This window comes from Ailuropoda melanoleuca, chromosome 12 (genome assembly GCF_002007445.2).
Source record: "Ailuropoda melanoleuca isolate Jingjing chromosome 12, ASM200744v2, whole genome shotgun sequence".
Taxonomy (NCBI): domain Eukaryota; kingdom Metazoa; phylum Chordata; class Mammalia; order Carnivora; family Ursidae; genus Ailuropoda; species Ailuropoda melanoleuca.
Genome location: NC_048229.1, coordinates 1,605,872 through 1,631,636, shown reverse-complemented (window position 1 = coordinate 1,631,636; position 25,765 = coordinate 1,605,872). Strand labels below are relative to the sequence as shown.

At 55.2% G+C, this 25,765-nt stretch overlaps 1 protein-coding gene across 2 annotated transcripts in view; it reads right to left on the bottom strand.

Annotated features, from left to right (window-relative positions):
- The window catches only part of RIMBP2 (RIMS binding protein 2), a 97,876-nt gene that overhangs the window by 18,546 nt on the left and 53,565 nt on the right, over positions 1–25,765 (bottom strand). The window contains exons 11-18 of one of the 2 annotated variants that reach the window (XM_034638498.1): positions 18,432–18,583; positions 16,745–17,200; positions 14,799–14,942; positions 12,629–12,787; positions 9,430–10,104; positions 7,756–7,873; positions 2,650–2,834; positions 2,382–2,550 (exon numbers count right to left, since the gene is read on the bottom strand). In XM_034638498.1, the coding sequence (XP_034494389.1) occupies positions 2,382–2,550; positions 2,650–2,834; positions 7,756–7,873; positions 9,430–10,104; positions 12,629–12,787; positions 14,799–14,942; positions 16,745–17,200; positions 18,432–18,583 (2,058 nt within the window). Of the gene's footprint in view, positions 1–2,379; positions 2,551–2,649; positions 2,835–7,755; positions 7,874–9,429; positions 10,105–12,628; positions 12,788–14,798; positions 14,943–16,744; positions 17,201–18,431; positions 18,584–25,765 lie in introns of those variants that run through there. The other variant, XM_034638497.1, reaches the window with a different exon arrangement.

Genomic DNA, 25,765 nt, shown 5'->3' with positions numbered 1-25,765 from the left:
CTAGAAGTTTCACGGTCTTAGTTTTTATGCTTAAGACCGTGTTCAATTTTGAGTTCATGTTTTGAGTTTGGCAGGAATATGGCCTGAGCTTCATTTTTCTTTGTTCGATTCCAGCACCCATTACGGAGAAGACCCTCCCTTCCCCATTGAACCGCCCCCTACCTGGGCTGAAACTCTGTGGACGGTGCAGGCATCGGTCCATTTCCAGATTCGCCTTGTTCCCCAGATTGCTGTGACTCTGCGGCCCCCCCGGTGTCCTTCAGCTCCTCTGTGTGCCCACTCGTAATACCCGCTTGCGCGAGTCCTCCACCGTGCTTTTAAAAAATTGCTCGGGCAACTGTAGTCCCTTTGCCTTTTCATACATGTTTGATTTAGCACATCAATTCTACACGGATCCCCGCACGGATGCGGACTAGGGGTGTGTCCCATCTGCACGGACGTGGGCTGGGGGTGTGTCCCATCTGCAGGTCAGTTGGGGGATGTTGGACGTCTTCCCCGCCTGAAGTCTGAGAACACGGCTCCTGTTCACTTGGGGGCCCTCGGATTTCCTTCCTCGGCGTTGGCGGTCTCCCCCACACAGAGCCTGAATGCCTTCAACCCCTCCCTTCTCGTGTCTTTATCACATCATTGTAAATAGAATTACCTTTTAAATGTCAACTTCAAATTTTTCCCAGTTAACAAAAACGATTGCTTTAGTATCCATTGACCTTGCTAAGCTCACTGGTTATTTCCAGAAACTTCTGTCGTAGATCCTTTGAGATTTTCTAAGATTTTCATGTCATCTGTGACTAGAAAACAGTTTGTCTTCTTTCCGGTCCGTACCCCGTTTCCTCCTGTCTCACTGCACGGGGTGCTGGAAGAGGGCCACGATGCAGACACCAGGTCCTGCCCCGGCCACGGGAGGCGCGCACTCAGTCTGCAGAGACAGGGATCCTTCCTAGCGCTAGAAGGGCCCGTGGTGTCTCAGTCCGGTTCCCTCAAAAGTCACGTTTAGAAAAAAAGAACAAAACAGCAGACATTTAATCTAATTGGTAACATGGATCAAGCTACTGTTTTCCAGCGGAGCGTTTGCAGGCCTTCGGGTCTGTGGTGAGCAGAGCCCACTCCCGCCCTGAACCCGTCAGAGGGCGTCGGGAAGCGAGTCGGGGCGGGCGGCTCAGAGAGCTTCCGGCTCGTGGACTTGATCCGGGCGGCATGCTCACAGAAGCCCCAACTATCAGATGTGGCTTTTAACTTCAGACTGCGAGTTCGCTCATACCAAAGAGGTTGAAACATTTTATTTGATTTTGTGATTATCCTTAAAATTATGCATATTCTTTGAACCACTGAATTTTGTCTCTGAAATCTGACTTAGAACTAAGTTAACCTACTGTTTTGAAGTATTAAAACCCAAAACATGAATGACATAAAACGGATTTTTCTGTCTCCTGCTATTTAGAGACAGCAAAGGCCTTCGTAATGAGTAAATCCTCCCTGCACTTCGTAATGAGTAGGTCCTCCCTGCATACGGGCTAAATTAGACATCATAAGTGTACTGGTGTTTAAACTCACTGAAAACGGTTTTGCTGTGTACGCACTGCACTCGCAAATTGGGTCAAGGTAAATGGAGGAGCTTGTCATCCATCCGCATTAAAGGGCGAACGTCTTTGCTGCCCCTTGGATGGGCAATGTCCACCTGAACGGAGAGCACGGCATGACCTCATTGCCCTCTGACCCGTTCTAGGGACGGACGGATGCTCACGGCCCATCCCCGACGTCCTGGTCCATGCGCGTGGCCTGAGCGCAGTGCACAGTCGCTCCTCACGGCCCCGGGGGCTGGAAGTCCGAGACCGAGGTGCTGCAGAGTCCAGGTCTGGGGAGGCTCCGCGTCCTGGTTCACAGGCGGCGTCTTCTCCCGTGTCCTCGCAGGGTAGAGGAGGGGAGGGATGCCCGTGGAGCCTCCTTCATAAGGTCGCTGACGCCCCTCTGGGAGCGCCACAGTCATGGCCCCCGCTCCTCCCACAGGCTTCGCCTCCTGACACTAGCACCGTGGGGGTCACAGTATAAACTTACACATTTTGGGGGGGGACACAACATGCAAGAACAACCAGAAAGCAAGTGTGGTCTGTTTTCCAGATGGGCCAGACTTTCAGGAAGCGGGGCAGCACCCCCGCTTCCATTAGAAAATCACCTGTGTTTCTGTCAGTATCTGGGTGCGTAAATGTCCGCGAAGCACGCTGGACGATTACACCTGGTTTGTAGAGTGGGTTCTTTCTCAGAGCCCCCTGAAGTGGCACCGACTGGACCCTGCCCACACTGCCTCCCGCTCCTAGCTGGCCGGTGCTGGGAAGGCAGGAGTGGCCCCGCCAGCAGGTGCAGGGGCGAGGGGGGCAGTCTCTTACCTATTTTCTCCACGGGCGTGTTCAGCGGAAGGAAGCCTTGTCTCAGAAGCTGGTCCATCATCTCCTCGTCGTCGGCTTGGATTTCTGAGACCATGTTACAAGGAATGAGGCCGAGCCGGGCGCAGGTCTCCCCGCGGTAGAAGCCGTCCGCGTCCTTGTCACCATAGACCTGGAGCCGGTCGGAAAGCCAAGGCAGCATGACTGTGTGGTGACAGCGGCCCCCTTCCCTGGGTGCCCCCCCCACCCGGGGGCCCCGGCCCGACCCCACCTTGATGATCTGTCCTTCCTTAAAAGGAAGCTCTTCTTCCGCGGCATCTGGATTCGGGGACATGGTGAGGGGGTCATAGTCAAAAAGCGCCACAAAGATCCGGGCTGGGAGCTCTTCAGCGCCGGGGTCCGTTTCCGACTCCTCGTACAAGTCTGGAGAAAGGCGGTCCCGGTCGCTGTACTCGTCTGGGAGCATGTGGGGACAAAGGCAGAGCGCTGGGTGATTCCCGCCGGCCACACCCCCCAGCCCACGCTTAGACACGTGTGGTTTAGAAGATGGGATGTCGGAGGCACCGTAACTTCTGTCTTTAAAATAAACTGGTGGTTAATATGCAGACAGACACAAATGGGTCTGAAACGCCAGCAGCCGACATGGAACTCAGGCACGGGGCAGGTCGTGCACTGCCGAGCGGAGCAGGCGGGACGGCCTCCCACCACGGGCGCCGAAAGGCACTCGCATGTGACTCAAAATTGGGGGACTTCACTGAGCTGCTCGCTTAGCTCTAAACACGTAAGCGGTGACAGACGCATTCTTCACAGAACTCCACCTGTCATCCAGCTTCTAAACATTATTCTTTTTTTTAAAGATTTTATTTATTAGAGACAGAGAGCGTATGAGCGGAGGGAGTGGCGGAGGGAGAAGCAGGCTCCCCGCTGAGCAGAGAGCAGGACGTGGGACTCGATCCCAGGACCCTGAGATCATGACCTGAGCCGAAGGCAGACGCTTCACCGACTGAGCCCCCCGGGCACCCCTAGAAATTGTTGTTTTTTGAAATTGTCCTATAGACACGTTTAAATTAGATACCATTATAAATATCATAATATATGTCATTATGGCAAGAGGGGGAGAGAACATGCTGGCACATGACCCCGTCCTGCTCCCCGGAAGTAGGCAGAACACCCGGTAGGGGCGGCCCGTGGCGCAGGGCCAGGCCTGCGGTGACCAGCACCCTAAGCACAGGGGGGCCGGACGCAAGGACATCACGGGAAAAAAATTAGTCAAAAAATGAAAAGTGCTTTAACTGCAGGAAAGTTTGATTTTTAAAATGTGGTGGACTGTTGGCATTATTTAAATTCAGGGTCTTTTCAGGATGCCTAGATCATCTAGAAATTCAGTAATTTCTCTTCTTCCAGGGAACAAAACTTGTCAATGGCAGGCCTCCTTCACCTCCTTGTGAAGCCCTGGTCTTGTTTAGAGTCAATGGAAAGATCCCATACTTTCCCCTGATTTTCAATGTTACCTAAATAAACAGCATGATGATACCGTAAGCCATGACCGCTGGGAATCTCAGGGTGCACTGAGGCGGAGAAAACCAGCAGCAGCATGAGAGGGGGGCCGTTTCTTCTCTGGGCTGTGTGCACGAGGAGCCCACTGCTTGTGGCAGTGTGGACCAGTCACCCATGGAGAAATGCCAGGAAGGGGAAAGCTCCTGCCCAGTGGGTTCTTGGCCCATCTCTAAGGGCACTGGTGCCCAAGCTTGCAGGGCAGACAGCATGAGGGACCGGGGGCCAGGTCAGCTCCAACAGGCTGGCTGGCCATGACGGCCACGGTGCTTGAGGGGTCTGAGCCAGCCCTCCAGTCTGCATGGGCCTGCACGCCCTCAGTGACTGGCCCGGGCAGGGACCAGGATGTGGACAATCCTGTCTTCACATCCTTGGCCCAGAATCCCCCCGGCACGATGAGTGGCCATGCTGCGGAGGCATGGAGGCCAGGGAGGACATCTGAGGCTGGGTCCCGTGAAGGCTGCAGCCAGAGTCCCGGTGCAATGGAAACGGGGGTGGGAGGGGCCCCGAGCAGAGCTGCCCACCCTGCCCTGGGAGCCTTTCTGGCATGGGGGAGGGAGTGGGGTGTGTGTAAATCACAGTGTGAGCAGGGGGTGGCCCCACTGTCTCTCCTGCCAGAGAGGGTGCGTGAGGCACTTTATGGGACCCAGACCTCGACGGGGAGAGAAGAGTGGCGTCTGTGGGGTGTGTCCGCGGGCCCAGCTTCCCCAGCGACTGCGGAGTGGCTGGGAGGCCAGACTGACGAGGAGCCTGCCTCCAGCTCTGGTCTGACCTGGCGTGGACATTCGTGCCCTCTGCCCTGAGGTGGAAGTGGCCTGGCCCTGGGGTCACTGCGGCTGGGTAGAGGGAGAGGGGGTCTTTGCAGGGCAGGAGGGAGGCTCTGCACGGAACGCGCACAGTCAGGGGTCCCGAGTCCACTTGCGCTGCGAGAACAAGCGTCCCTCAGTCCCTGACTCAGACCGACCCCTTCACTGGTAACGTCCAATGTCATGTCTGATATTAAACGTACTTCACGGCGTTTCGATTCCTCCTCGCAGGGAAACCCATGGGAAAGGGGTCTCCCTTCTAAAGGGCCAAGCTTCGGGACTTGTTCCTTTTTAGTCTGTCCTCAGAGCACGTGCTGCGCGTCCTCGTTCTGTGAGCTCGGCGGCCACAGCAGTCGAGGGAACGGGAGCCGCTGGGGAGGTCACAGTCCCCGGGTCAGAATGGCATCCTCTCGAGTGGGCACCTCACATGGATCGAAGACCAGATGTGATCCCGCGAGAAACCACACCCAAGTCCACCCTCCTGTGAGTCACGGATCAGTGTCGGGAGGCCCTCCTCGGGCTGATTGTAGGGTCGAGAAGTCACTACATCCGGACCTACGTACTTTCTCTCTCTTTAAATCAGTTTTCTTAATTTAGGAAACCCAGAGAATACGGAAAATTACAGTATTTTGAGTCAATCGTAAATGCACTGCTTCTTAAAATACATTCGGGGGCCTAAGCGGTTCAGTTGGTGAAGTGTCTGACTCTTGATTTCGGCTCCGGTCGTGATCTCAGTGTCATGAGATCGAGCCCCACATCGGGCTCTGCACTGGGCATGAAGCCTGCTTAAGATTCTCTCTCTCCCTCTGCCCCTCCCCTGCTCATGCTTACTCTCTCTCTAATAATAATAATAAATAATAATAAATAAATAAAAATATATTTAGGAACTATATGGTCCACAGACTTAAGTTCCTCTGGAGAAGAAAATAATGCTTTTGGAGTGGAGCAGATTTCTAAAACAATCGCTGATATTTGCACAAGAAAAATGGAACTAAATCGGAACGAGGGGAAAAAAGTCTGTTGGCATGTCGCTGACGGTTCCCGAGGGTCACTGGCCGCTGCCAACTGCACACTGTTCACTTTTGTCCTTGAAACCCTAATGGGTGCTTCTGTGTGTGTGTGAATCAAAGTGTTTGATACTAATCTTGCTTTCATGTGTTTTCTTGCATCGCAACGTGGTAAGAAGTCAGGTACGGTTAAATCCATCACGGATTTATTTAGCACTTTTTGGACTGCATTAAGAGGCTTTTTTTTTGGTTAAAATGTTAGCATTATTCTCTTTCTGCTAATTTAACTAGTGTTTTATAAAGATGAAAACACACGTGCAGCCTTCTGATTTCTTTACGGTAAGACACACCCGATCAGAGGGCCGTCAGAGGCTCCCATGTCTCCCCTCAGCCTCCACGCCCCTCGGGCCGTTTGCAGCACGGCCATGTCCCTCTTCCCTCCATGTCCCAGGAGGCCGGGGATGGAGTTCCAGCAGAACCCCAGCGCCCTCGCCGCTAACGCTTCCGCCGCGTGCACAGCAGTTCACGCCATGAACCAGCTGTGGTCTTCACGCATGACAGCGACAGTCAAACGAAGACTCAGAAACCCTCCTGAGCAGCAGAGAAGAACCCAGTCTGGGCTGCGCACCGGCCCCGCCCCACCTCGTTTCTAAAGGCGGCCGGTCCCCCGAGCCGTGCACCTTCTAGGCCAGGAACACCCTTCGAGCTCGGTCACTGTCATGGGGGTGTGGCACGCAGATCACGTGAACGTGGGGGCGCCATGGAAACCGGGTTTAGAGTCCCGAACCTACCCGGGCCCAGCATGGCATAACCCTGCCCGGGGATCCGGAACGGGGCAGACCAGCGTTCGCCAGACGGGGCTGCGCGTACTCTGTCACTTTTCAGCTAACTGAAAAGACTCCTTTTCTCCAGGATCTTGAGTGTTCTCTGACATTTTTACTGATCAATAGAAACATTCTAAAACCCTAAAGGTGGAAGAGGAAACTATTCTTCCCTGTTGTCTGGACTCTAAAGGGAAGAAAAGTCTGGAAGAAGGACAGTATTTTAGAGGGTCTGTTTTGCATCATCAAGTCTGTCTTGTCAGTTGACATGAAAGGAGGCGGCCGTCTCCTACACGTCAGCTGCGTGGCTGCGACAAGAGCCGTGTGTGCAGGTGTCTGGAGGCCCCTAAGCTGCTTCCCCAGAGCCCTGAGTCGGTCTCCTATACGTCTGCTCCCTTCGCAGCTCTCCCTGCCTTGTTTTCACGCGTGTGTGCCCTTTCACAAAAGGCCAGTTTGTTTGGGCTGATTACGAAGTTCCATTATCTCGTGCAAATACCTTTTGGAATTGTTTTTGCCACAATTCATTCCAGTGGGATGAACAGTAGAAATCTTCCCTTCTGACCTTCACCTACCGCTCCCTTCCTCACCGGGTAGGTTACAGGGGCTGAAATGACAGCTTGCAGCAAGACTGGCTCACTCCCAAAACGGAATGAAGGGAATGAGCATGGGGTGCCAGAGGAGGGCTCACGAGCAAGGAGGTGAGCACGCAGAGGACGGCCCACGCTCTGGAGGCCACATCAGGCCTCCTGGGGTTTCCCACTGCTTTGAGCCCCGGCTGCCGAAACACTTCATGCAGAGAACTCTCCATTACTCAGGCTTATTTAGGTGCTTGGAGTTTAGCTGCCACTCCTGCTTCTTTGACCACGAGCATCTCATGAGAGCAGGAGCTGGCAGCACATTGCAATCTCTCCAGGCCTGACGTGGTTTGGCTTCTCCAGGGAAGAAAAAAGTTGGTAGGGAGAAGATTGACAACGTAAAAAGCCAATATGATATTCGAGAATACTTACAACTAGGTTTCATTTCTCTTACGCTCTTTCTGCCTTCTTTTGCCATAAGTAACAGAGAGTTTTCTGTACGTGGTTGAAAATGCTACTCCTTGTAAGTTTGTAAACATGTTCAGATGAAGGACTGAGCAGCCGTGTGCACTGGGGTCGGAAGAGAGAGAAAGGGGTCAGTCAGGCCCACTAACCGATGGACGGGACCATCGTTGGCCGGGACCGCTGAGGACCAGCACTGCCGTGGGAGAACCGCCGGCGCACGTGATCCGCCCTGTCAGCCCGTCCTGCGGACACCGGGTTTCCTAAAATCTAAAGACACAACAACAGCACCGTCATGAGTCTCGCCAGCCTTGGGGAACGGAAGAATTAAGTTAGCCAGACCAATCCAACTCAGAGGCAAAAGCTCTAAAGGCAACTAAACGTAGCTTTTAACTGAAAGGTTAGCTGAATAACCTGGAAAGGAAAAAGGCTGCTCGCCCCAGCCACCCCGTCTTCCACAGCAGAGCTGTTTCTCGACACACAGAGGGGAGTGGGGGCGAGAAGGGACTCCATGGGAGCCTCCGTTCTCTGCGGCTCCTGCGGCCAAAGCCAAATTCTTGGAACCGGAGCGAGACTGGCTCAAGCCCAGCTTGTCGCAGCTCTGGCACCTCTGACCCCACCACCCTCAGCTAGTCTCAGGAACGCCGCCCTCCCGCGGCGCTCGCGGATGGGGGCGGGGGGGGGGCACTGCACTTCCAAACATCCCGCCTGGACACGCTGTGAGTTACCGGAAACTCAAAGACAGAAGTTTCTGTGCGTTATCAGCTTTGAAACTCACGGCAACATCTTGGCCCTAATCCAAAGAGACCCATCAATTCTCAGGGCTGACTTGGATGGTTCTCCTTTACGGACGGGTTTGCTTCTAATTTGCACTACAGGTCAGAGTCATGAGAGAATCATAGTGAAACCTCCAGCTCCCTAGTAAGTAGTTGGAGTCAGGTCGTTCTCAGGGGCACAGGGAGTCCCAGTGACTAGACGGCTCGTTACAGGAGGGGGACAGGGTGTGGGCCACAGGTGGTGGGTGACTCAGCGGGGTCCGCATCGTCGCCCTCGCGTGGACAGACCACGGCTGCACGGGCTCAGACCCCAGGCCTGGCGCCCGCGGCGGCTCACCTGTGTTTTCATGGAAAAGTTCAGCATGACAGGAGCAAATGTTCTGGAAAGGGGACACAATATAAAGATGAATGAAGCCTTGAATGAAGCCCTACTCTGGACAACGTCCTAAAAGCCAGGAGCACAAGGCAGGGGGGTGCGTCTAGAGCTGATGATGGAAAATTCATTCTGAAAACTGCCCCGCGGAAGGAAAGGGGAAGGGAAAAAAAAAAACCACTTTGGAAACAATATGCAAAAATGGGTTTCCTTCAATGATTGCTCCTCATTTGTCTTTTCCAGTTATGGGTGAAGAACAAAACACACCACCAGCTGAAACCCACAGCCGCAATACGAAAACGCCGCGACTGTGCCGGTAGTGGTTGCAGCAGGTCCCCGGGGTTTGTTTTGAAAAAATAGGTGTTGCCAAACTTTCGGATCATCACAGTTCAGCTAACCCTTAATTAAAATTTAGATTCAGTTGTCCTTTAATCAAAGCAGCCATAATCGTCGCTGATTCTGGGAGGGGGGGGTCAGTATTCTAAAGCAAAGTAAAGAGATCGTCAGCATGGTCAAAGATCGGGAAGCAATGGGACTGAAATCAAAATGCATGGAAATGAACGACAGCCAGCAGAGAGGCTCCCCAGGGATGGACACCAACAGAAAAAAATCGGGGAAAAGAATGAAAATGGATTGGTTTGGCAAGCAGATGTGAGAAGGAAGCTGACTTCACACACCAAAGGGCCTTCTGCCACCCGGGGAGGTGCCTCTTGGGCAGTGGCCCTACTGTCGGGCATGTTTATGCTTTTCTTCCAGACATCCCGCCAGCCTTGGTGCCCCGGGGGCTCCTCCCAGCCATACTTCCTGGGGGCGGATCTCTCTGGGCTCGGGTGGGCGTCATCGCTCCGGAGGACGTCGCTGGGGTCCACTTGCTCCCCAAAGTCCTCCTCGATGCTGCTTTGCCGGGTCAGCGTCCGCCGCCGGGCCAGCAGAGGCCTCAGGCTTCTCCTACAGGGACAGTGTCCGGGGCCCGGGCTGCACTTGGCCGTGCTCCTGAAGCTGAACCGTAGCTCTCCCTCCTCACTCCCACAGTCCAGGCCACTGTCGGGGCTCCTGCTGGCCGCGCGGCGGGACCGGCAGCCTCTGTCTTCCAGGGCGGAGTCCTCGGCTCGGGGTCCGAACCCCGGGCCCCTGGGCTTGGCTGGGAGCCAGGAGGCCTGTGGGGCCTCGTCCCCACGGCGCGTGCGGGCCCAGGCCGAGTACCCTAGGCCCTGTTTGTGCAAGAGCTCGAGGTGCTCTCCCTCCTCGGTTACTTCGGGGATACTGAACAGCCTGGTACTATGCTGGGTCTGCTGGGGGTGCTCCGGCTGCTCCAGGAAGAGCCCCTCAGTGCTGCTACTCTGAGAGCACTCCTTAAGGGGGTGGTGTGTTAACACGGGGTGTGACCCAAGTGACATGGGGGGGAGGAAAGAAAACAGACAGAATTAGTCTCAGGGGCCATGAGGGGCAGCAAGCATGCGTGTACTCGTGGGGGCGAAAGGCATGCTCTGGCCGGGCTCTGAAATGAGAACACAAGGTTAACGGATGGCGCCTGGTGCAGGGCAGGGGGGCGCGCGCCCTGGCCACGGTCGCAGCCTGGAGCCGGCGGTGCGCTGAGAGGAGGGGAGGCCGGCCGCGGCTTGCCCGCTGGGGACAGCGTGCAGCAGGGGACGCGCGGCCCCCGGGAGGCCTGCACCCCCCTGAGCTCCAGACTGCGGCTGTTTCGGGGAGGGGCGGGATTGGTGCGGCGGAGGCGGAGCCCGCGGAGGCCCCGCCCACCACTGTCGAGGCCAGTGCTTCGCTAGCGGCTGAGTACGTGTGTGACAGCCGGGCCTTGGCCCTTATGCGCCTTCTGGCCCCGGGCTGTGCGCTGTGCACAGCCGAGCTCCGCCCGCGTCTGCAGAGGACCTGGTTGGCCTGGCTCTCCGGATCCTGGCCCAGGGCGCACGGGGAGCCGTGTCCCACCATCCTGGGCCCGCCTGGCACAGCGCTCTCCCCGGAGCTGCCCCAGGCTGGAGGTGCCTAGCCACTGTGGCCGCACACAGGTTCTCTCTGCTGGGGCATCCCCGAGCCCATCCTCCATGCCCGCTGAGCAGGGAGCGCACCCGACTGCTTTGCCAGAAGGCCCTTCCTCCCTGGGCCCGCGTGGGGCTCTGGAAGCTGGGGACCCTGGTGCATTTACCCCATCGGACACAGGGGCAGGAGCTCGGTACCGGCAGTGAGGGCCTGGGCGAGTGCCCTGGCCGCTGACCAGACCCCTCCCCTTTGCTAACCTGACACCCCATGTGTTTGTGAGCGTGAAGAAGGGCTGGTCTGGGGGAAGCTGGCTCAGCTGCAGGAAATGGCGGGAAGCTGAGCCCAGCGATGCCAGATCCCCAAACTGTCCAACTTTCTAAGAACTCAGAAGTCCAGACCAGCCTATAAAATCTCCTGATTAAAAAAAAAAAAAATGGGACAGCACTGTGGGCAAATCGAAATGAGCCACTCTGCCCACTGTTAGCTCCCAGACGGCCTCTCCCAGGGGCCCCCCCGCTGGCAGGGCGGCACCAGGCCGTGGGCTTTTATACTGAACTTGCTGCTCTTCGGGCCTCGCGCCCAGGAGAAAAGGCAAACTTTTGCTTCTTTGCTAAACCATTTGCAGGAAGTGCTGCCCCTAGAGCTTTCTGCATCGGAAAGAGAAGCGTCATGGAAAAACAGATCCAGGCTTTGCCCAGCCCACCTGTGAGCACCTGCAGGCAAAGCATGGGGAGTCGGGGGTGTCAGACCAGACCAGGGGAGGCCTGGGGTCTGCCTCCCTCAAGGAAGGTTACTGGGAGTCCCGCTGGCCGGTGACGCTGTGGGAGCTGGCCAGAGGCTCGGAGGAGCCGCCAGCAGTGAGAGGAGCCGCCACCACGCAGGGTTTGCCCAGGACTCCGGCATGTGCTTCGGTGACGAGTGTCTCCAAGGCCCTGTCAGGGACCTTTGCTGGGACAACATCGGAGCCTTGTCTGTGCAAGTTGCAGTGACTTGCCAGCCAGATAGGGAGGTTGCCTTCTATCCGCCATTCGATACATGCTTCTGTGTCCTAGAGGTGGGGTGCTTTATCCCCAGTGGGATTTTCCTCTCCGGGGCCTTTTTCATTTGCAAAGCCCACAAGGGTCCTAGCAGCCGTCCTTTGTCTGTCTCCCCCTCCGCCCCAGGATGGGAACGGCTGGAGGATGGCGGCCACGCTGCTCTCCCACCCTGGTGCAGGGCCCGGTGCAGAGGCGGGCAGCTCACGCTGTGGGAGCGAAGGCCCGAGGACACGGGCAGCGCGTGGACACGCACACGAGAGTGAGTCTCCTACTTGGCTTTTGGAGGCCTCAAGCTCAGGTTCCGTGAAGGTGACCCCCATGAGCCCCATCGCCAGCAGCTGCACTGGAGGTGGGAGCAGAGAATGTGGGGCTCTGGGGGAGGCATCCACGAAGGGGCCTGCGTGTGGACCCCATGTTGCCCCCAACACGCCACCCCCCCTGGCTTCCATGCCCCCTGGAGCACCGGCCACCCCATCTTCTTCCCTGGCCCCACTCCTCTCCAGCCCCTAGTGTGGCTCCAAGGCCTACTCTCCAGCTGCTGGGCCGGCGGGGGGGGGGCCTCCCTGTTCTGTTCTTTCCCACTCAGTTCCTGGCACAGAGCTGGGCACCCTGAGGGTACCAGACTCTCCCCAACCCCTCCTCCCGCACTTTTGGGCCGAGCGCAGGACAGGAGGTTGGGGGAGTTTCCGAACACAAACTCAACAACGAGGAATAAGCCGACCCAAACCCACGGTTTCCCCACAGCAGGGCCAGGCCGTCCACAGCCACCCACAGCCCCGACAGAAGGACAGGGAAGGGGAGCTCCAGGCCGCGTGGTGGGAGCCGGTGACCCTGGGCCACTGACCTTGAGGGCGTTGTGGGATGTGCCGCTGGGCCTCCTCCTGCCCCCGTCCTCCAGCTGCATCTCAGAGTAGAGCTCCTCCTCGTCCTCCTCCATGATGTCCGAGAGGTCGGAGCCCCGGCTGCTCTCCGTATGGTACTCGTCTCCGTGGCAGCAGTGCGGCTGGGGGCCGAGAGAGGGGACACTGTGGGGGCTGCGGTGTGGGGGCCACCTAGGCTCTCCTTGTCCCTGTTTGCCTGCTCTGCTTGCTTGCGAGCCCCAGGCTTGTGTGCGCGAACGTGTCTATGCATGCGCGTGCACGTGAGTTGCCCCCATCCGTGGTGAGGAAGGCCTGGACGTCCCCGTCCCATCAAACTCAGGGAGCTAGGAGGGCAGAGATGGCCAGCCCAGGTCTGCTAGCTCCGGACCGACGGGAACAGGCAGAGACCCTCGCAGGCTCGGGCACACTGCACGTGTGCAACAGAGAGCCATGGGGGGCAGGAAAGTGTGTGTATATGTGCCATATAAAGGCATTTAAGATTTTTACAAACATCGCATAGTCTAACACACACGCACCCTGGGTGGTCTGGAGAACAGCTGGTCTGGGAGGAGGTGGGCCCCCTACTCGCGGAGCCTTGCGTGGGGGCGGCAGAAATGGTGTAACACCAACATCCTTTAGGATGGAGGGTGCGGGTGGTAACATGTGTGTGCACACAGACACGGACAGCCTGGCCAGCACCGCGATGCCCGGCGGCTGCAGCTGATGCCACACTCACTCACAGTGTCCGGCCTTCACGCTCTCGAGTATTTAAAGCAAAATCGTAACATTGCCACAACCCAAACCGCACACCGGGAAGGTTCTCAGCCTGAGCCTCTGCGACCTCGGGGCGGGGGGCGGGTACAGCTCCAGCTGGAACGCTCTCTCTCAGGGGCCGCGTAGGAGACATACAATGAATGGCTCCAACTACACCCAGACCAGGCTGGTTTTAAGGCGGTCTTGTCCAGGCCTCCAGGAACCTCCCCTGCACGTGTAGACGGTCTCATCGGATTCCAACCCAACGACGTTGGAATAAACTCAAGGGGTGGAAGGAGGGGTCTATTGCTGGCCAGATACACCACTGGTAAGCTGTTGGCAGGAATCCTAGTCCTCTCTTGGCGCCGGGCACGTGGCCCCGGTCTGCCCAGCGAGAAGCAGCAGCAAGTCTGGTAGAACTACTGGAAGACGTTTTCCTCAGCTAAGAGAAAAGCACCTGAAAAGCAAGCCCCTTTTTTCATCCATCCCTTCCTTCCTTCTTGGGATGCTATCACATATGGGTGTGATTATTGGAGCTATGGCAGCCACTTTGTAACCATGAGAGGAAGGCCAAAAGTGTGGAAGATTCAGACGCCAGAGCCCAGACGCACTGGACAGCTGAATCAGCCTGGCAACATCCCACCTGAGGTTTCCCGTATCTCGGGTGGTGAAACGTCTTCATCACCTTCGTTGTTATTTGTTGGGCATTCTGTGTCTTATATTAAAATGAATGCAAGTAGAACTATTTTAATCTTGCAAAGAACCTGCCAGCTGGAGGAGCTGGGCAACCTGCCCGCCGAGCTACGGCTGAGCTGCCCACAGGGCAGGGCCAGGATGTGACCCCAAGTGTGTGAGTCTGATGCCCCCGAGGCCATGATCCCGCCCTGCCTCGTGGGTGCTGCGGGCATCAGGTGACCCCCTATCTGCCGTCTCTTCGTGCCCGACTCTCCAGCCCTTCCCGTCCCTTGTCCAGACCATCAGCAACACTTCCGTTAGAGTGCGCGTGGTCAGAACCTGGAGCCACAAGCCAGGCGGGATGCTTCTGCTGTAGGGGCCTGGCTGGGAGGGGGCACTGACAGCTCGTGCTCTGGGTGGAGGACGCCAATCCTTTCGTTTCGGGCTCTCCCGTGATGCCTGGCACGTGGCAGACACCCAACACACATCTGTCTGATTAAGGAAAGAGGATGAACAAACGGTGGCTTTGCCTAAATTGACCAGGTGGTCATCTGTAGGTTTACCTGAGCCACCCAATCGTCCCCGTGACCAGATGCCGGCACAGGGTGGTCGGGGAGGGTGGGAGCCTCCCACCTGGGCTTCTGGAACTGTCCCCAAAGGAGGTCACACTCGGTAGCTGTGGCTGAGGCCACGGGAGCCCCGCAGGGACCCCACTCCCACGCTCACCTGCTTGCCGAGCTCTGAGCCTTTCAGGAAGTCGTCCACCGAGGCGCCTCTCCTCTTGATGTCCGGGGAGTCGTAGCTGTCCTCCTCATCTGAGTTTGTGTACTGCCCACCGCCCCTCTCCAGGAAGATGCTCCTTTTCTCTAACTTGGAAGGAGAAGGAAAGGAGCAGTCAGGAGGGGCTGGCAAGGGGCAGGGGGCTTCCAGGCCCCCTGTCTTCTGGGCTCGGCCTCTCCTTCGCCCAGCCTCCCGGTCCCTCTGGGAGCCCCCGAGGGCAGAGACCCGGTCCGGTGGCCCAGCGCCGGGCTCTGACACACTGCCCTGTCCCTTACCAGAGCCACTGCCTGCCTCTGCTGGAGGAAACCCAGGGATACGATGGAAAGTTCTCTCTCCACCTGGCTCTCGATCTGATCAACCAACACTTTCTTGACACATGACATTCAGGGGTTTGCTCTCTCTCTGTGCCTTCCATAAGGTGAGCAGGCTGGGGAGCGAGCAGCCTCAGGCTCTGGCCCCAGCCTGCTCTCGGGGCCCCGCCTGGGGGTCCTGGGGCTGCGGGAGGTGTGGCTACCATCCCAAAGAGCAGAGGGGCGCCCGCTCCCGTCAGGCCCTTCCTGCCCACGGAGCTTGGCCGAAAGCACCACGCGCCAACATCCTGGGTGGGCTTCCTGCCCACGGAGCTTGGCCGAAAGCACCACGCGCCAACATCCTGGGTGGGCTTCCTGCTTCACGAGAATCAACATAGGGTGGGTGGGCCCACCATACACATGCATTTTTAGAAAGACTTCCCCTTGCCGGAAGTCACAAATTAGTGTTTAATTGTTTTTTTAAGTATTTGAAGCCAATACTGAACCAACTGGGGGAGTTCACACAAAAGCCTGGGGTTCTGCTGTTTCGGGAGGACTGAAAGCTGTCACTGCACCTCGCATCCCTCCCCACTGTCCTGCATGTGCTGTGCCACCCACCTCCGACCTTTAGGGTCTGGGCCTTTCCTGAGGTTCCCTGACCCGGCCCTTGGGACCTGCAGGCATCAGCAGGGATGTCTCCACCTGCAGCTCAGAGAGGGCACTGCCGGGGCTCATGGTCCTGGAGAGACCCTGCAGCTGGATGGGCAGAGCCGAGAGGGACGCTGACCGCCTCTGTCACCTCTGCCAGAGCCCTGACCGCAGGTCACACAGATGTGCCGGGCGCCCTGGTAGACCAACACACCCGAGGCAGAGATGGGGGCTTTGTCCCAGGTGGGGGGATGGGCACAGGGTCTAGCCCCATTCCAGATGCTGCTCTCCCGGGCCTGGCTGGGGCACCACTTCATAGGCGTGTCTGACTACGTCACGTCTCACTGCCCGTCTCATCTGGAACGCGGCCCCACCATAACCCAGATGCTCCCGTCCCCACGGCCTGGACAGTTTCAAGTAACAGGCACACGAGTATATTTATATATGTGCACTTCTGCACGTGGGGATGTGTGTACACACGTCTGTCTATATGTGCATGTAATACGTCTGTGTGCACGTGTGCAAACATGTCCACCTGCACGCACGTGTGTGTGCATGCACACATTCACATGTGTGCACGCACACGGCTGCGGCTCTGAAGCATGCAGAACCAGGACGTGAGCCTCGTTCAGCAAGAAGGTCCCTGAGCCGACTTCCAGAAGCCCCCTCTCAGACCCTCAACACAGACCAGAGCCTGGGTGGGGGCTGCTCACAGCCTGTTGTCTGAGCTGAGCCAGACAGCTGGAAGAGATGCATTTTTTCTGGGTATGTGGGTCCATATTCACATACTGACAACACCTTTTGATTCCATCAGGATCTGGCCGAGAAAGCAGTCCATGGGGTCAGGGAGGCCACGCGGCATCCCTCCCTCCCAGGCCAGGCAGCCCCTGGGCGCCAGCGCTTGGAGCAGCCCCCTCCACAGACTGGAACCAGTCAGGAGAAGCCCAGCCTTACCCTGCTGCTCTCAGCCACTCTCTGCGCGGCTTCCCGGGCCATGGCCTTGGCGACGGACGTGGAAACCGGGGTGCCCTGTGGCTGCGGGAGGATCCGGCTGGGCGAGGGGGACCGCCTCCCTGGGCCCGAGCCCTGCAGGCTGGGCGGCTCCAGCATGTGCCCGTGGGCTGGGGCCGGGGCCCCACTCTGCTCCCAGGCCCCGTCCATGGCCACGTGGGGACCCAGGTGTTCATCTTTGGTATCAGGGGCTCCGGCTAAGGGCTTCGGTGTGGGAGCAGTTCTCGGGTGGGGGGTTGGAGGCACCAGGAGGTCGGGGGGAATGGCAGCAGTGGCGGAGTCCGTGGACTCGCCCTGGGCAGAGAGGGTCCGCACGGTCACACCCTTGGCTTCCAGGCTCCGCAGCCGCACGAGCTCCACAGCTATGCTGTCCGCCACGGGGGAGATCACCTCAGCCACCTGCACACAGACAATGCCTGTCACAGGAGGCCCACCTGCCCTCAGCTTCTCCCCCTGTACCCTATCGGGTGGGGGCCAGCTGCCAGACAGCATCCCGTGCCCAGGGACTGGGGCCCTATCCATGCCCAGCTCAACTGCGTGCCCAGCCTGGACAGCCTCAGAGAGGGGAGCAGGCCAGGGACTTCCACAGATCCCACCCCCCATGCAGCTGTTGGAGGTTCCTGGGCACCAGCGAGGGCCACGCCTTTCCTTCTGTGTCCAGAACCAAACAGGTATAGATGCCTGGGCTTCAGCGGCATCAGAAACTAGGTATAAACTGCCAAAGCTGGATGAGGGGAGAAGGGGCCAGGCAGGGGCCAAAAATCCTGCTGTCGTAGAGCAAAGACACACTTCTGCATGGGCATAGCCTGGCTGTGGGCTTCCCCACGGAGGGGGAGCGCAGGGGAGTCCTGGGGGAGGAGGAGAGGGGCAGAGGGGGATTCTGGGGGAGGAGGAGGGGGAGCAGAGGGGAGTTCTGGGGGAGAAGGGGGAGCACAGAGGGTCCTGGGAGCACAGCGCGTCCTGGGGGAGGAGGGGAGCAGAGGGAGCAGGCCTCTGCAGGTGGCCGCTCTCAAGGACCAGGTGGGAGGAGCTCAGATAGGCACTTGCATCTGATGTGTCAGCCTGGCTCCTCTGGGGGAACAGGAGGGGAGTGAGAGGATGGACAGAAGATTCCTCAAGTCTCCCCACTGGGTGTGTGTCGTGTCCGGGACGAGGCTGGGGCTGATACGGGGTCCCTACAGCAGGCATCAAGGATGCACGGTTTCTGGGAGCCAGGACAGCTGTGTGTTGATGTGCAGATGTCCCCCCTCCCCTTTGGCTGATGGTACCGTCTTTTCAACAACAGTTGGTGGAGTTTGTGAGCCCGTCATCCACTGAGGGGGGCTGATTTTGTGGGGTTGAGAGTTAGCAGTACTGAGGGGAGAAGAGGAGCCACCCAGGGCAGGGCAGCAGTTGGCATGGGAGGTAGGCAGAGGGAATTCTGGAAAGGAGGAGCTGCAGGAGAGAAGGGGGCCGTCAGTGTTCTGCTGGGGTGGGGGCCCTAGGGGCCACTGCAGGTGCTGTTCAGGATGTGCTGGTGGATCTTGGGGGTGGAGAGAGGGAAGAGAGGGATGCCCTCCTACTCCCTGCTCACATCTCCAGGAGCAGGTGTGGGCCAGTCCCCATGTGACCCCCCCCAACTAGAACTCACCCTCTGCCCTTTTGCATACACGCCGTAGCCAGATACGTTGGCCCCGTTGGACAGCCCCGTGGTCGTCAGGGCAGGCGGCTTCCAGGAGACCTGGACGGTAGCTGGGGTGGCCCCAGCATGGACGGTGACATCTTGTGGGGGTGCCGGAGGGCCTGGGGGCACAGAAGGCAGCGCTTTCAGGGCCTGGCCCTCTGGCAGGTGAGCGGCTTCGAAGCTCACTGCTCTCACCTGGAAGGTGCGCTCTGGGTCAAGTCGCCAGGGCCAGAGGCGAGACCGCACAGGGGAGGACAGAGCAGCAGGAGGACAGCAGCTCCTCGCATGCACTGCGGCCCCGCCGCTCACCTGGGCGTTCATCCACCCTCTGGGACCACCTGCGCCCTGTTCCCAGTCCGCGAGCGCAGCACGATTGGCTCAGGACACACCAAGGAGAGCCCAGCGTTTGGCAGAGGAGAGATCCCTCCCTCCCTTCTCCCCTCCTTGCTGCTTCCCCCTTTCCTCCCTCTCTCTGTTCATGGACTTGAGAGAAGGTAGGCGTGGACCGCATGTCACCCATCTTCCCACCCTGGGGGAGGGGACAGAGCCAAGTGACAAGAGACAGGTCTGAGGACAGCATCTGGCCCTGAGAGTCCGGCCCCGCACGGAGGCTTTCCAGCTGCACCGGCGAACGCTTCCATTGTGCCGTCACCAGTCTGAATGAGCCAGCTGGGTCGTGAGCAGCCAGTTCAAGCCCCATGGAGGCTGTGGCCGTGCCTGTGGTCATGCTGGAGGCTCCCAGGGACAGCAGGGTGGCCTGTGCTGCCCGTCACCCTGGGTGGCTTCCTTTCCTCGAGGTCTGGGCACACTTCCCCACATCTTCCTGTTTGAATGCACCTGGCATTTCATTTGGAAAGGAATGTATTTATAACTTCCAGGAGGAAGGCTCTGAGCCCTACATACTGCACGACCTTGGTACAGGTCCCCCAAGGTATGCATTTCTGGGGGGAAGGGCCCCAGCTGTCTACCGAGGATTCTCTGCGTGCCATGCTTCTCCTCGCTGTATACTTTGCACCACGGGATCCTCACACAGGCCCGTGATCCCAGCGCGCCCCCACATTGCACATGAGGAAATCAAGGTTCAGTGGGAGTCACTCAGCTACTCAGTGTTGGAAGCAGGACCCACACCCACACTTCCCCGTAGCCCATTTGCAAAGGCACATACGACTCCACTCTTAATAACATGCTGTGATAAAGGTCTTCAAAACGTCTTCGCCACCTGGCTCAGAAGTGAAATTCTGCCTGGATAGTTAATTTAAAGGTGACATGTTGCCAAAGAAAGGTGTGTTTAGAGTCTGACTCAAAGAACAGGGGTCCTTTCCTTCATGATTCCCCCATCCACTCACCCGCTCAGCACTGACTTGGCTACTACTGGATCTGAGGCCTTTGCCATATAACCAAGATGGCCAGTTGTATCATCCTAGAAATGCAAACAAATCAGAGGCAGGACGGGACGTAGATAAGAAAGTGGATGCTGGGGCCTGCCTGCCGAGGTCCAAGTCCCAGATCGGCCAGTTACTGACATGGAACCTTGGACAACGGTCTTATATTTAGTTACCTTATTTATAAGAGACGTAATACAGCACCTGCTGGCAACAAGGGCTACGTACTCGTTAAAACATCATCATCCTATTACAATTTTACTCCTGCTCAGACAGCTGTGCTCGGTTTCCAAACTTCCCTCTCAGTAAGACCCTGTGGCCTGTGGCTGACTCCTGACGGAACGTGGGCGGAAGCAACAGGTGCTGTGTCCAGGCTAGCCCACCAAAGGCTCCCCAAGTGAACCTACAAGGTCCTTCCCCCTCTGGTTGTCTAGGAAGGCTGACCCCTGGAGGCAACCTCGGGAGCCACAGAGTAGAAATGGTGAAACCACGAGGTGGACATGCCTGGGTCCCCAGGTCACCGGCAGAAGAGGGCTGCCCGTTAGCAATATCTGCATCAGATCTAATCATGAGAAAGCTGCTGAGAAACCATGGCTTCGAGCACAGAATAAATCATCGATACGGCCAACTTCATTGAGCTGTGAGGCTAAATGAACTAATGAGTAGGTAAAGTGCTTACAACAGCGCATGGGCTCAGAGTAAGTGCCACTTATAGGTTATTAGTATTTGTTTCAACTTGACTCCAAAGGCACCGGAATCCTCACCCTCCCATAACAGATCTTAAGACCTCCACCCTCTACAGCAGAGTAGAAGACGGCTCGGAGGGCGCGGTCCTTCTCGGGACCACTTGTTTCGGTGGCTGTCGGTAGTTGGATGCGTCTGACCGGGCTCTGTGGATTTAGTGATGACGAGTCTGGTCTCGGTCTCTGAGGGGGACTGTTCCTTCCTAAGCACTGCTAACTGCGTCAACCTTGAGTGCCGTCTGTCTCCCTTCCCTGTGGTTGGTCACTGTGGCAGACTCGCCCCGCAAAGCATGGGACAGATCACAGAGGCACTCATCCACTCAGAGCTGAACCACCGCCAGGGCTCTCGGAGACACTGTGGGGCGCCACTTCCCTGTATCTCCTCAACACTGCCCTCTTGACCTGGCAGCATTCGTAAGATGAAAGCAATCAGTGGTTCTGGCCAGAGCCAGGTCGCTCTCCTTTGCTGACAAAGAACACCCACCAATGAGAAAAGCAGCCGTGCCTCATGGTGGAAAGAAGCACCTTGAACCATGTCAAAAAGCCTCCTGTGAACATGCCCCGTGTGATTCATCCTACACTACGGGGTAGAGAGAACGTGGACAGCATGTGATCTGCACCTTGAAAGAAGGGAACCACAATAGCAAATCCTACACTTAACCAAATTCCTTTTTATTCTCCCTTAGGACACTGCCCAGCTCACTTGTATGAGAGATGAAGTCCAGGCAGAAAGTAGTGGTCTTGCTGGACTGTGGAGTTAGAAGTCAGCGTTCATTGATGGCAGATGGGATAGAAATTGAGGAGAGAGGTCACAGAGAGTGACGATCCAATGAAGAGGATCCCTAACCTCTGTGTGCCCATTCCCCTCAAACTATTCGGTGACCCCGAAATCGTGCCTCTGCAGGGCAGGCAGAAAAAGCAAACAACATAGAGGAAAGTAAACAGCTAGACAGCTAGAGTTCAGCACTGATTCTGGTAGCTGCCTAGTGACAGCTTTGGAGTTCAAGTCCTTCTAAGTTAGAGGAGCTTGAGCTTTCCACTGGAGACACAGAAGGTCCATATCAGAGAAGTTGGGATCATACATCAGGACTAAGGGCCACATTCTAAAGGCAAAAATGAAATATATTTACCCAAATAAAGCTAAAACAAGCATCTACAGGATCCAGATATGTCACAGGTAATATAACTGTCTGCTAGAATAAACTCCAACACTCTGCAGACGTGTTGTTACAGCTGTTACTGAGGAAGATAACAGAATCCAGAGTCTCTCCAGGGCATAACCTACAATGTCCAACACACAATGAAAGTCACCAGATGTGGAAAGAAATGAGAACATATGATACATAATCAAGAGGAAAAATAGTCAGTGGAAGCAGGCCCATAGATGACCCAGATGTTGGAATTAGCAAAGACTTTAAAATAATTATTACAAGTAGGTTAAAGAATGTACAGGTAAAGATAAATGTGGCAGGTGAAGAGATGGGAATTCCAAGAGTGATAAGAAAATTAAAAAAAAAAAAGAACCAAGTGAAAATCCTAGAATTGAAAACTACAATGTTTAAAATAAAAATTTCATTTAATGGTCTTTATAGCAGACTGGACACTGCAAAAGAGAGAACAAATAAACTTGAAGACAGAGTAATAGAAATTATCCTAACTGAAACACAATGAGGAAAATGATCTAAAAAAAGTAAACAGGAGTTCATAAATCTGTCTGACAACAGCAAGCAATCTGACTTATGTATAATTAGAGTCTCAGAAGGGAACAATAAAATAGAAAAAAATCTGTACAGATATAAAGTTTGAAATTTGAAGAAAAACTACCACCACTACCACCCTTAGATTGAGGAATATCAGTAAATTTCAAAAAAGATAAGATGTAAAAGTAAGCATAGGCATATTAGAGTCACATTACTGACCATCAAAGACAAAGAGAAAACCTTGAAAGGAGTCAGAGAATGAAGGGGACAACAGGAAAGAGAGCTGACAAATAGGGAAGGCCAAGATGAAAGGGAATAAGATTTGCATAGTCCTACAATAAAAGAAAGTCTAGAATTCTATACTCAGAGAAAAAATATTTTTAAAGTTTTACTTATTTAACTAATCTCTGCATCCAACATGGGGCTCAAACTCATGACCCCAAGATCAAGAGTTGCACACTCCTCCAACTGAGCCAGCCAGGTGTCCACACAGAAAAAATATTTTTAATAAGGGTGAAATAATGAGAGTTTTTTTTTTTAAAGATGACCAAAAAGATACTGAAAGAGATGCTAAAGGAAATTCTTCAGCACTAAAAGGAAATCATACCAGGTGGGAACATGGACCTACAAAAAGGGATAAAAACTGGTGAAAATTGTAGATATATTGGGAAATGTAAGACTTTTTTTGTCAAATTCTTCAAAAGCAATTAATTAAAGCAAAATAATAACAGTGTATTGAGGGGTTTACAACATATATAAGTAAAATACATAAAAACAGTAGTAAAAATGAAGGAACATAAATGAAATTATACCTTGGTACTATTCTTCCCTTATAAATACATTGTTATTAATGTAACATAATTTTTAAAAAGATTTTATTTATTTATTTATTTGACAGAGACAGAGAGATAGAGATAGTTACAGAGATAGCGAGAGTGAGCATGAGTGGGGAGGAGAGGGAGAAGCAGTCACGCCACTGAGCAGGGAGCCCTACATGGGGCTCGATCCCAGGACCCTGGGATCATGACATGAGCCACAGGCAGATGCTTAACCAACAGAGCCACCCAGGCACCCTTGTAAGCTAAGTTTTAATAAGTTAAATATGCACGTGTTACTCCCTACAGCATTCTCTAAAACAAGAATACAAAGAGTTATAGCCAAAAAAAAGGTCAATAGAGAAGGAAATGGAATAGAAAAATACACTTAGTTGACCCCTTCCTCCCCCTTCCTCCCAGAAAGGCAGGGAAAGATAAACAGAGAAAGAAACAGGACAAATGACAAAAAGCATATGACAGACTTAAACCAAGTCATATCAGTAATTGTACTAAAAGTAAAGGAACTAAAGATTCCAATTAAAAGGCAGAGATTGTCAGATTGCTGGAACACCAAGATCCAATTATAGACTATTCACAAGAGACCTACTGAAAATAAAGATACAAAGAATTTGAAAGGTTAGAAAAAGATATAACATGTAAACACTCAGCATGAAAAAGCGTGTGGTCATATGACTATCAGACAAAACAGACTTCAAGACAAGAAATAATACCAGAGACAAATAGGGACATTTCATTATGAGAAAGGGGTCAATTTACCAAGAAGAACTAACAATTTAAATGTTTATGCACCTAATAATGGAGCTTCACAATATATAAAGCAAAAATGAGAAAACTGAAGAGGAAGAATAAACATATAGATAATAATTCTCAATAACTAGAGAGACAAAACCCAGTAAGGGTATGAAGATTTGAAGAATTCTATTAATAGGTCTCTGGAGCTTGCCCTTCCTGCAGCCACTGGGAGCTCTGCACACAGGCTTCTGGTCATGATCTGCCTTGAATCATGGGGGCTGCAAATGCCAAGAAAGCCCCATCAGGCAGGGGGACAGTATACTCAGGAGAAATTCTAGCCCCTCTGTCTTCACTCAAGTATCCAGGTCACCAGACACTGGGAGGGTGGGGGATGCACAGGGCAATGCTTAGCCCAGGCTGGAGGGAGGAAGTCTGATTACCTCCAGTGGGCAAGCCTGGCCTCTGCAGGGACAATGGATCCTGGGGCTGCCAGCTGGGAATGATGTGCCTTGTTTGCCCAGGCCCTTTTGAGAAGTCCTTTTCAGAAGATGCTGTATGCAGTGTTGCAAACCTTAATCTTAAATTCTGACCCGAAATCTACCTCTGAATACCAGCTTTAAATTCCACACCTAGAATTTAGGTAGCACAATGGCTACCACTGCAAACACTACATTTCCTGCCCCCAACAATTTACATGGCCAGTGTCCCCCTAAAGCACACACATTGTCCACCCCTCTGCTGACAGCTGTCCCCGGAACATGCAGCTCTGTGACCTTGGGATCCCACCTGTGATGTCCTGTCTCTAGTATCAGCTTGCTGAGGGTCCACCAGACCTGTCTCCTTGGGGGTGAGTGGCTTCTTATACAGGGGGGACTCTGGAATTCATCATGTGCCAGCCTTTCCACTGAATGGGTTGCCCTATCCAGACCAGAGTTCTCTGAGGGGTAGCGTTGCATCCTGGAGCTAATGCAAGTGTTCAGAAACCCCATTAGTTCTCTCAGAGTCACCAGTGTTCCCTTGACCACCTGGCTCTGGCACTTGGATCAGCAACAAGGGACTCTGCTTAAGCTATCAGTCCTCGTTATTCTGAAGGGCAACGGTCAAGAACTGAAACCAGTCTGGGATTTTCCTCGATCCTCGCTTCCACATAAAGTGAAATCACAGTCGAGGGACAGGGTTTTGTGGGTGAGGGAAGACTTGGAACCGCTGTTCTGCCAGCTCCAGCCCAGCTCCCCTCGTGGGCCCAGAGATGCTGACCAGCGGGGGGATGGCTCTTGTGTCCGACGTGTGGGGGTGCTCGGTACAAGTCATACCTGACGTGAGTTCAGAACATGCTGGTCTAGGAGCACCCCTTTCCTCCCATGCAGGGCAGGACCTCCACAGACCTCCCACTCACTGCACACACCGGTCAGAACATAGTCTGCTGTGGACGGAATGTTGCGTCCCCCCCCCCCAGAATTCATGCTGAAACCCTAACTCCACAGTTCTGGTGTCAGGAGGTGAAGATTCTGGGAGGAGCGGGGGCCATGACTGTGGCGCTCCCAGAGGGGCGTCAGCGACCTTATGAAGGAGGCTCCATGGGCGTCCCTCCCCTCCTCTACCCTGCAAGGACACAGGAGAAGACGCCTCCTGTGAACCAGGACGCGGAGCCTCCCCAGACCTGGACTCTGCGGCGCCTCGGTCTCGGACTTCCAGCCCCCGGAGCCGTGAGGAGCGACTGTGCACTGTGCACTGTGCTCGGGCCGCGCGCATGGACCAGGATGTCGGGGATGGGGAGCTGACCTTTGGGACGTGCCCTGTGCTCACACCTGGACCCCACCCTCTCCGTCTCACTGTGAGCTTCTCTGGAAGCCCGTCCCAGCAGTCCTAATGCATGTGCTCCTCATCTCTCCTGAGCCCCCCCACCAG